We start from the raw sequence: 11347 nt of genomic DNA, 5'->3' as shown, positions 1-11347 counted from the left end.
GATTTTTCCCGGTTTTCCATATTTTCTCGGTTTTTGAGCCAAAAACTTGTAAAAATCATAATTTTTGCATACAAAATCCGTTTTTAACGTTCTTTATATGCACGTGTAGGTAAAATTATACTTTACGACTTTTGTTTAGACTTCGTTGGCTAATTTTGACTTTATTTTTAATATTATTATTTTTAACAGTTCGGGACAGGAAAATCCGTTAAAAAATTCATAAGTTCTTCATCCAACGTCCGTTTTTGTCTATCTTTTTACCGTTGTAATACTATTGAAGAGACCTTCAATTCTCGTTTAGGTTGTGCCGGCTAAAAATCACTCGATCTTTATTTCGAGTTTTTAGCTGTGCACTGCTATACTGAAACTTAGAAAAATCATAACTTCCTCATACGAAGTCAGTTTTTTGCGTTCTTTTTTATGAAAGTTCTCGGTTTAACATAAACTAAAACTTTCATTTAGATTGTTAAGGCTAAAAAGCCTTTTATTGAAAATTCAGTTTTTACACTGAACAGTGTTTTGCCGGTTTTGTCGCGGATCTTCGATTGGTTATAACTTCTTCGTTATAACTCGGATTTCAGTGTTCTTTATATTTTTGGAAACCTTGTTACATTCTCTACCACATGGTTCATCCCAATCATGGTTATTGATCAATTTATTTTTGACCTAAATTTGACTGGTGTCATACCATGGCTCTTGGAGTAAGACCCTGGAGGGTTTCCAGTGCATCCCTATATGTTGTATGCATGGCTTATATGGTTTATGTAGCTTTTATAGCTGATATCACTACTAGAAAAAAGGCCTTTTACGACACTCATTGCGCGTCGTAAAACGCTCAGACGACGCGCAAATGCGTGTCAAGGAAGGCCATGTCATAAAGAGAGACGACGCGCATTTACGACGCGCATTTACGACGCGCATTTATGACGTGCATTTACGACGCGCGGTTATGACACGCAATGCGTATCAAGGAAGGCCCTGTCATAAAGGAAGACGACACGCATTTGCGTGTCGTAACCTTACGACACGCGTGTTTATGACACGCAATGCGTATCAAGGAAGCCCCTGTCAAGAAAGGCCATGTCATAAATGAAGATGATACACATTTTTACGTATTATAATTTTAAATGTTTAAAAAAATATTATTTATAGATTTGCTTATTTTCAAATTAAATTTGTATTTAATGTTTAATAATAGATAATAAAATATCATATACAAAAATAGAATCCATTGCATAAATTTAATGTCATACAAATAATCGTTCCATGGAAAACAAAACATGCAATACAACACAACAGTAAGTAAATGTAACGTATTGCAGGAACTTTGAGAGGCTGCTGGGCATGGAAGGAGGTTGCTAGAGCTATCAGAACCTGCACATGGAAAATCAGTAACTTAACATGCAATACAATACAATATTAAAATGATTCTTTGGATCATTTTGTAAATAGGATTTATTCTTTACTTTGCCTCTGCTAAATTTTATTAGTCATCAAACAAATTATATTATGTACAAAGATAAACATAAATAAAACCAAATATAATTAGGACAGATAATCATGCTTCTTTACCTATACCTATACCAGTGGATTTCAACAACCATTACCTAACACATAATAAATCAATCTATACAAATGATATTATCCTAACACATATTCAACCTTCTACAAATTTTTCCATAATTTAAGAAGGTGTAAGTTGCATATGTTTTACTTTTACATTGAAAAGTAAATTAAATGAAGCTATCAACATTAAAAGTTTATTGATCAAGGAAAGCAAAAATAAATAAATAAATAATGCACTAGAATGAATAGATAACAAAAGGCAACTTTTGTAACTACCTGTTGGTCAAAGATTTCAGCTCTGGCAAGTTAACAGGTAGCAGGTGTGCATCTAAGGAAAATGAAGAAAATCATTATGAGAAATGGCAAATATGGAATTTAGACAACAATAAAGGATGGTGATATATAAAGCCCAACTCCAAAGAAGAAACAACAATGGGCAAATAAAAAAAATACTCAGTTGTTAATAATGGGAACTTAAATAATTATTCCTTTTCTTTTCTTGGTTAACTTCATGCAGGTTGAAAGAAGTTTTGTAACTAAACGACCAACTAAAACATTAATAGGAACAACTTTTATCATGGAAAGCAACAATTTAAGGCACAAATCATCACCATGACTGTAATCCATGAGGGATTCCAAAAATACCCCTAGAAACTTGTCGACGTTGAACTCCTTGGTTAATCTAGAAAGAACCCCCAAAAGATCCCTTTATCACAAAATCAAAACCATGTTCAGGAAACATAGTGAAAAATAAAAACTTTGAATTGTCAACAGAAAGAAAAACTTTATCCTTTGAGGCCTACCTAATTTCCTTCAAGATATCAACAACCTTTTTAGGGAGCACTTCCACATATTGCAACTGCCATGTAAATAAGAAAGGTATAAATTAACTTTATAAAGTTACGGATAAACAACATATGGCAAGCAAGAATACATGTACTACATTAACCAAGGCCATAAAGGACACACGAAACAAGTGCAAAAAGATACCTATACTACATAAGGTCATATTAGTCAATTGCATTAATTAATATTCCTGGAATGATTTTGGTGATGTAATTATTGGGATGAATGTGAAGATAGTTTTGTAGATTTGGTAGTAGGTTACCTTGGATTGGTAATTGTCTTGGACTTTTGTAAATTTGGTAATAGGTTACCTTTTTTTCTTTTCTTTTGAATTTATTGTCCCTGTTGTCATGGAACAACAACATGATGTGTAAGATTTTTAAATCACTTTTTTTGCTTTAACAAAATAAGAAACTATTATATAAGAAAATACAAATACCTCGATAATTTGGTCTAGTTCAATGTTCAACACCTGGTTGAATTGTGACTCACTCACACCGTCCCTATTATAATATAACAAGTAATAGAATTTTAAGGTTTGAGCTTTTTACAGCAAAATAAAAACATGAGTTCACCTATTTTTTATAAAGAAAATGACATAAATATCTAAAAGTTAAATATACAATTTTAAAAGAATTCACCTGAAAATGATTATCTGATCTGGCTTACGTTTTGCAGAACTCATATAGAAGTCAAGGAGAAGCTCCCTGCCACAAAAAAAAAAGAAAAGAAAATCTCATCATTTGCTTACAATGTGATGTGAAATCTCAAACATCAAACTCTTTATGTATAATAAAAATAGGAAATAAAAACAAGGAATTGAACCTCATTATGCCTTCATCCTCAGTGTCAGAAACTTTCTTGAACAGGGAATCTACCATCTCCACCTTTGGAGATTGAGTTCTTTAAGAAGCTCGATAGCGGGAGATCAAAGGCCAATGTCGGGAGCTAACAACCTGTTATTAAAAAAAAACAAAGAAATGATCTTTTATTAAAACATTCCCATAAATAAAAATATAAAATTGATTTTTAATAAATTTGAGAAAGAAAAATAGTTACAGCAGCAATAAATGGAATATCAGACTGGCCAGGTGACCCATGAGACACATCCATGCCCAGAATGATTGTGGGAGCCTTGGAAACATGTGGAAGGGAAGGAGAATGCTCCACACATAACATTGAGTTAAGACCCCCAAGCTGCATGCACAAATAAACAAAAAATCAAATTTAATCTTTTCTTTTTTGGGCTTAAGAAACAGCAACCTACTTTTATTATGTATATTATAGTAATAAAGGTTCCTACTTCTTTTTATTATTTGAAAAATCTACATGATTATAATACTCAAAGTTTCTTTGGATGATATTGATGTAACAGGAAGAAATCAAAGCAGGATGTTAAGCAAATCAATCAAACTAGAACATTATTTATTGCATTTTTCCAAGTGGGGTTTTGAATAAGTGAGCTTATAAATTTTGGGCTAAATGCAAGAAATAGCAACATACATTTAACTATTTGTATATTACAGCATCCTACTTTTATTTTCTTTTTATTACCAGCATTGCACTTTCGATATATTTGTTACTTACATTTTTGCTTTTGAAAAAACCACCCAATTATAAATAGAAGACATTGTACCTTAAATTTGTTTCCTATTTAGGACAACAGGCTTAGAAAAATCTATCTAAATATAGTAGTGAAAACTGAATTGAAATTTGATTGCGTCTTTATAAAAGGAAAGATTTTTCAGTGCTATAATACACAAATCAATTGCTATTTCTAGCATTTGACCTGTTCTTTTTGTATTCACCTTAGCATTGATCTTAAGCAGGACATTTGTGAGGTACTGATCATTGACTCTCATAGGAAAATTGCTTCTTCAAAGATTGTGCCTCACTCAAAGATCCTATGAACAACAACATGATGTGTAAGATTTTTATATTTAGTATTTCTACGAATAACGAAAGATCAGGAATCAAGATTTAGTTTACCAGAGTTGCAATTGTAGGACATGAAGCAATTAGTTTCATGACTTGTACCCACTTCAGGGAGTTTACCACTGGGACATGTGCATTTCCATTTGTTTTGACTTGTATTTTCTGTGTTTTTTAACATTTTTTTTCATAAATATGTATTAACTATTAAATATATGTACTTCAATTTAAATGGTCAAATCATACCAGAGATGCAGTTACAGTAAGAAGAGCAGTTTGGTGGAATGACAACATGATGGTTTAGTTGGTTCGCATAGCATGTACATGTCCACTTGTTGATGCATATGTCTATGCTTTACAGGTGGACTAACAGGTGATGGGGGTTGTAAGGCAAGAAGTGAAGACATTAGCAGGAAACTCATGACTTTGTGGTAGGGTTTCATGTGCTTCACATGCTGCAAGTAGAATACAGTCTCTTGGTGAAGTTCCCGAAGAAGAAGAACTTGAGGGAGTCCAATCCAGGAGATATATACATATAAATGATATTCAAGCATTTAGTCAAACAATAATAACAATGTTGTCAAGAAATAAATAGTTAATAATACCTCTATGAAGGCATTGACAATCATCCCTGCAGCAGAACAATCAAAAACATATATGGAGGGAGTCTTGAGCCATGAGTCAAGGTCGCTGATAGGCAATGGAAAAGAACCCTTTAAATTTCAGGAGAATAGAACTAGTGATTAGAAGGAATGATTCAAAAATTAAATCAAAAATTCACAATTAGATTTTCAGAAAGAATTATGTAAGGAGGAGCGGAGTAAGAGAAAAGAACTATGAGTTTTGTTAAGACTAATTCAAAGATTTCTTACTTGAATCTTTTCCAAAAACTATATGTCCATCTCCTTAGTTGCCTCGTTTTCTTCATCTTAGTTGCAGGACAATTCCTTGATCGCTTCTATAAGATCAACAAAAAAAAAACCCTTATCAATCAAACATTCTGAAACGATTGCCTTACATCTAACAAAAATCGAGTAAAATAAACATAATATTCAAAAATCGTCTGTGTCTTAGAGTGACACTAGGGCTTGAAATTCTTAATCTTCAGAGTGACACTAGAGTAGAGATCTGATGAGAAAATTAACAAGTAAGGTTAGAAGTAGGGGAGAAGAGGATCGGAGACGAGAGAGAAGGAGGGAGAGGGGAGAATCGATTGCAAAGATTAAATATAGATAAAGGCAATAAAGAAAAAGGCGGGTTCGTAGAGCCATGTGTTCCAAGACAGAATAAACCATCGATTTATGATCTTCAACCTCTAATTCGAGCTTGATACCTCTTATTTTTGATGAAAGAGGAGACTCAAATCTGAGAGAAAAATGAGGAGTCGATAATTAGGGCAAGAGGGAAAGAAGAAAAAAAAGGAAGACCAATCGGGAAATCGAAGCAGATCTTTACCATTTGCGTTCATAAGAGGGCGGAGTGGATATTAGCGAAAGCAGCGATCGTCGATTCTGATTTCCTTTTCTTCGATTGAACACCCAAGAGATCTTATTCCTTTTCTTCAAATTCTCATTTGCCTCCCAACCCCGGAAGACGTGGAATCGATGCCCTCTATTTTTGGAAGTCGGATCGATGGATACTCGTCCTTGTTAGATTTTATTAGGCTTCAAAATTGATAGATTTTTTTTTTTTCGATTCTTTCAAGTTTGAATCAGAAAATGAGAAAGAGTTAGGGAAATCAAGAGTGCAATGCTCGTCCTTGTTAGGTTGAAGATGAAAGATAGATAGAAGATAGAAAAAAAAAGGCGGGTTTTCAAAATTTTGGGGATTTCATTTCCCCCTTGTCTAACTAAAGGCGCGTTTCATTAAAATTATAAAGCGACAGGTACAGACGACGCACGTTTAAGATAAAGCGCCCTCCGTGTTTTTAATTTTTTTTCTTGAGACACTAAATTAAGGGCACACAATAAAGCGTGACGTAAATCCTTAAATTTTTTGGAGAGATGACACTATTTTAAGGGCACGTCCTTTTGCGTATCGTTAATTATCGCGTGTCGTAAAAAGCGCGTCATTAAAGGTCTTTTTTCTAGTAGTGTATGGATTATGTGATTATGTAGATTGTGTGGGGTATGCTCTTGGGAACTTACTAAGCATTAGCTTATAGTTTGTTGATTGTTTCAAGTACTTCTGAGCCTAAGGGAAAGAGCAAGGCTTGATGGCGCGACATGCACTCTCTCAGGTGTTTTGTGGGACACTCTGATATTTGAAATAAAAATATTGATATTATGAATTTGAAAAAAATTGTTCTTGATATTTTGTGGTTTATTGGAAATGTTTTGATTATTTAAAAATGAAAATTTTCTTTTAAAAATTCGGGTTGTCACAAGTTGGTATCAGAGCCTTGGTTTGAGGGATTCGGGCACACTCTCGAGTGTGTCAGGATTCAAACTAAGGCCTGTGGACACTGAAGAACTCGATGAGTTACTCGGGTAACTCGGCAAGTTGACTCGCGATTTCAGTTTTATGGACCTTGAAGGAAGTTGATGAGTTGCTAGATACACTCGATGAGTTGTGGTCAACATGGACTGTTGACCTCGACTTTGACCAGGGTTGACCAAGTTTGACTTTAAGGGTATTTATGGTATTTCGGGATTTTGAAAGTTAATCACAGGATGGGTAAAGCAGTTGAGTTGGAGCTGCGCGTTGGGATATCTGATCTTAACTTATCAGTTCAACATTCTCGAGAGGTGAGTTTCCTCACCATACCAATGGGTCAAAGGCACCAAGGCCGACCCATTATTTGTTATGTGACATGCTAGTTGGTTATGGGATATGTGGTATGCTAGTTGTAATTATAATACTTGCATGAAAGGCCACTGGGGGTTCCCGATGCACTTAGGTGTAAGACCTCGGCGGATTTCCATGGCATCCTTAGTAAAGACCTCGGGGGGTTCCCGAGGCACTTGTGTGTAAGACCTTGGAGCGTTTCCATGACATCATTGGGCTAAGACCATGTGGGGATTCCCATGGCTCCCGGAGTAAGACCTTGGAAGGTTTCCACGATATCCTTATATGTTCGTATGTCTGATTTATATGGTAGAGGGCTAAGACCATGTGGAGGTTCCCATGACACCTAGAGTAAGACCCTGGAGGGTTTCCAGGGCATCCCTATATGTTATATACATGGCTTATATGGTTTATGTAGTTTTTATAGCTGATATGGATTATGTGATTATGTGGATTGTGTGGGGTAGGGTGTTCGCGGTGCAGTTTGGTGCGGTTTTGAGTCGAAACCGCAAACCGCACCACATGTGCGGTTTGAAATTTTAGAAAACTGTAAACCGCACTGCGAAGGTTCTAAACCGCGTTATGTGCTACGGTTTGGTGTGGGCGGTTTGTGTAGTTTTTGTGCGATTTATGCGGTTTGAAAAAGGATATGTATTTTTAATATTATGTACATAAAATTTATAGATAAATATATTAGTTATAGAATCAAGATAAGTTGGTTTTACCAATGTATTAACAATACTAGTCATTGTTACATTAGATAATCAAATAAATAATCTATCACAAATTTGTTTATAAAAATTGAAATTGGTGATATCAAAATTAATTAGTAATAAAACCAAATTCGTATCTTCTGTGTAATTTTTATGTGTTTGTATTATATATATATATATATATATATATATATATATATATATATATATATATATATATATATTTGCGGTGCGGTTTGAACCACAGTGTTATAATTGGAAACTACAAACCACACCGCATAGTGCGGTTTAACAAAATTTCAAACCGCAAACCGCACAACACTAGTTCTAAACCGCATTATGCGGTGCAGTTTGGTGCGGTGTAGGCGGTTTATGCGGTTTGATGCACACCCTTAGTGTGGGATATGCTCTGGGGAACTCACTAAGCATTAGTTTACAGTTTGTTGATTGTTTTAGGTACTTCTGAACATATGGGCAAGGGCAAGGCTTGATGGCGTGGCATGCACTCTCTCAGGCATTTTTTGGGACACTTTGATATTTGAAATAAAAATATTAATATTATGAATTTGAAAACAATTGCTCTTGAGATTTTGTGGTTTATTGGAAATGTTTTGATTATTTAAAAATGAAAATTTTCTTTTGAAAATTTGGGTTGTTACAAAGAGGTCCAAGAAAACATTCTAAACTGATCAAAAGGTGATCAAAAGGGTGTTGGAGTCAATATATGAAACATACAATGCTCTTGGGACTTTGGAGAGTAATAAAGTTGCAAACTTTATTCCCAACTATCACTAAAAACTCATTAAAATAGACCAAAACACCAAATATACTTAAGGTGTGTTTGGTACAGAGAAATGGAATTGCAACAGAGAATGGAAATGCAGAGAAAGAGATTTAAGCTAGAGAAAGGGAATTGATTACACTGTTTGGTAGAAGTGGGAATCCACTAGAGAAATGTTGTTGAAAATCATTTCTCTTGTTTGGTTGTATTATGCAGTGAAATGGAAATATTTTATTACTTTGTTTATTTCTTTTTAAACAACATTTTTTTTATTAAAGTTACAAATAGATCCAAACTAAAGAAATATTATCATGCCACATAATAAATATAATATATCAATATGAATAATGAAATAATAATAGAGTTATTCAATCATTAAACATAATATGAACACCACATAAAGAAAATGAAGTTTACATAAAAACATGGAATAAATTAATTGTTGGCACGTCTTGCTGTCCAATCAGTAAACATAGTATTAGCAAGAAGATCTCGACGGTCAGTCCATCCTTGCGATGTCTCTACGGTAGAAATAATGTTGTCATGTTCGTCTCCAAATTGTGTATGATTAATAGGGATTTCTTGATCAAGGGGGTCTTCAGTCATGGTTGTACGTATGAAATTATGCATCAAACAACATGCAATGATTATGCGTGGCATAGATTCTATTGGATGGTATGCATTATCACGTAAAATAGCCCATCTAGATTTGATCAATCCAAAACATCGTTCTATTACGTTCCTTGCCGTTGAGTGTCTCATGTTATATAACTCTTTAGCATTTGTAGGTGGTCGAGACCAATCATTAAGATTGTAACGTTGTCCGCGATAAGGTGTTAAAAAACGTTCACCATTTGTATAACCCGCATCACAAAGGTAGTATGTTCCTACAATAGATTCTACATATTTAGTTAGACTGTATTGATAATAATATTATGTAGCTTTATGTTTTATGTATATCATACCATGAGCTATTTTAAGACCATGTGGTCTACTAATAGCATCACGGAGTACTCGACTATCTGCTGCGGAACCCTCCCATCCTGCTAGTACATATATAAATTGAAGATCTCTCGAACACACTCCCAGTACATTAGTACAAATCTCACCCTTGCGTGTTCGATAAGGTTTTCTGTTTGCTGCAAGGACTTTAACTTTGATATATGTTCCATCTAATGCTCCTAAGGAACCCTGTACATAAAACAAATTTTTTTATTAATATTGGAATTAAATAAATTTATATTAATTTAGTACTAACCTTAAACCGCCTCCACCTCTCGTCGGTTTCATCATCGGGTATTGGTACGGGTTTCTTGTAGAACTCTTTATGTAATCTGACATACCGCATGTAAGACTAACTTGAAGTATCGACTTACAGTTTCACCTGACCATTTGAATCTTTCTACTATAATCCTATTTTTTTCATTATGTGCAAGTACATGTAAGAACATAGCAACTTGCTCATCAACTAACATGTTTTTGCTATTTTTCAACCCTCCTCTTTGTTCAAGCATGTCACATAGTCTTGTAAATGCATTTCTATTCATTCTTATGTTAACCACACTTGTTTTATCACTTTTATAAACCATATCATGAATACTATCACGTCCATTATGGTAACTCATTAAGTATTTTTGCCATAATATTGTAGCTTTTCTAAACGGTTCATAGCAAAATCATACATCATCCACCAACGAATAATAACATACATTACATAAAATGCTCTTACGACCGATGTCATAACATTTTGTCTATTTCGTACAATCCGTTGTTGCAATGGTGTTCGTGTCATCTACATATATACAAACAAGGAAGAGTTGGGACAAAAAAGTTAAAAAAAAACAAAATGTTTAAATATATTACAAAATCCTAACAGCCACTGTTTGGAGTTGCATAACTCAGCCAAAACCAAACCAAATAAGCGATTTCTTGAGTCTAATACGTAGACAACACAGAGGACTACAATCGAGAAAAAATTTCACCTTATTCCAAGCTCGTATGAAGATTTTATAAGGTTTCAAAGTTGGACAAAAAAGCTAAAAAAAAGCTGAAATATTGTACAAAAATTCTAACAGCCACTGTTTGGAGCTACATAACTCAGCCAAAACCAAACCAAATAAGCCTTTTCTTGAGCCTAAAAACGTATAAAAGACAGAGGACTACGATTTGAGAAAAAAATCACCTCATTCTGAGCTTCTATGAAGTTTTTATGAAGTTTCAAAGTTGAACCACTAACGAGCAACGGATCCCATATGTGCACATGCCTTTATAAATGATATTAATAGCTATAAATTGGTGAAAATATAGATAATCATGTATAATAGAGATGTCAAAAAAACGGAGCAAAAAAAAACGACGTTTGGTGCCCGAAAAATCAAAAATAAGAAAAATCCGTAGCAAATCCGTAGCTAATTAGCTACGGAATAGCTACGGAATTCTAACGGAAAGCATGTTCCGTAGCTAATCCGTAGGTAATTACCTACGGATTAGCTACGGAACATGCTTTCCGTTAAAATTCCGTAGCTATTCCGTAGCTAATTAGCTACAGATTTTTCTTATTTTTGATTTTTCGGGCACCAAACGTCGTTTTTTTCGCTTCGTTTTTTTCACACCTCTACTATACATGATTATCTATATTTTCACCAACCTATAGCTATTAATATCGTTCATAAAGTCGTGTGTGCTTTCGGGATCAAGTACTCGTTTCATAGTTTAACATTGT

General features: G+C 34.2%; 1 protein-coding gene across 3 annotated transcripts; it reads right to left on the bottom strand.

The window, feature by feature from the left end:
- Window positions 1-2853: 2853 nt before the first annotated feature.
- Window positions 2854-4282, bottom strand: LOC122196045 (protein argonaute 4A-like). 3 transcript variants are annotated; one of them, XR_008224921.1, is made up of 5 exons: window positions 4221-4282; window positions 3472-3609; window positions 3238-3368; window positions 3054-3119; window positions 2854-2915 (listed from the first exon to the last, which is right to left on the bottom strand). XR_008224921.1 is itself a non-coding variant. In XM_052764868.1 (3 exons), the coding sequence occupies exons 1-3, from the start codon at window positions 4272-4274 to the stop codon at window positions 3318-3320; spliced, it is 243 nt and encodes an 80-aa protein (XP_052620828.1). In that variant the 5' UTR covers window positions 4275-4276; the 3' UTR covers window positions 3145-3317. The 3 variants fall into 3 exon arrangements, 1 of the variants encoding a protein (XP_052620828.1); XR_008224919.1 differs by lacking the exon at window positions 2854-2915 and having other exon boundaries at window positions 2922-3119; window positions 4221-4276; XM_052764868.1 differs by lacking the exons at window positions 2854-2915; window positions 3054-3119 and having other exon boundaries at window positions 3145-3368; window positions 4221-4276.
- Between the last annotated feature and the right edge of the window lie 7065 nt (window positions 4283-11347).

The sequence above is a fragment of the Lactuca sativa genome, chromosome 1 (genome assembly GCF_002870075.4).
Source record: "Lactuca sativa cultivar Salinas chromosome 1, Lsat_Salinas_v11, whole genome shotgun sequence".
Lineage (NCBI taxonomy): Eukaryota > Viridiplantae > Streptophyta > Magnoliopsida > Asterales > Asteraceae > Lactuca > Lactuca sativa.
Note: the sequence above shows the minus strand (reverse complement) of the source record. Positions and strands in the feature narration are given on the sequence as shown.

Bases quoted from the DNA above. Each gene is read 5' to 3' on its own strand.
- LOC122196045 (XM_052764868.1), bottom strand. From the start codon at position 4,274: ATGAGAGTCAATGATCAGTACCTCACAAATGTCCTGCTTAAGATCAAT. The intron at 3,610-4,220 runs GTGAATACAAAA...TTGTGCATGCAG, and splicing joins TGCTTAAGATCAATGCTAAG to CTTGGGGGTCTTAACTCAAT. The intron at 3,369-3,471 runs GTAACTATTTTT...TTTTAATAACAG, and splicing joins ATATTCCATTTATTGCTGCT to GTTGTTAGCTCCCGACATTG.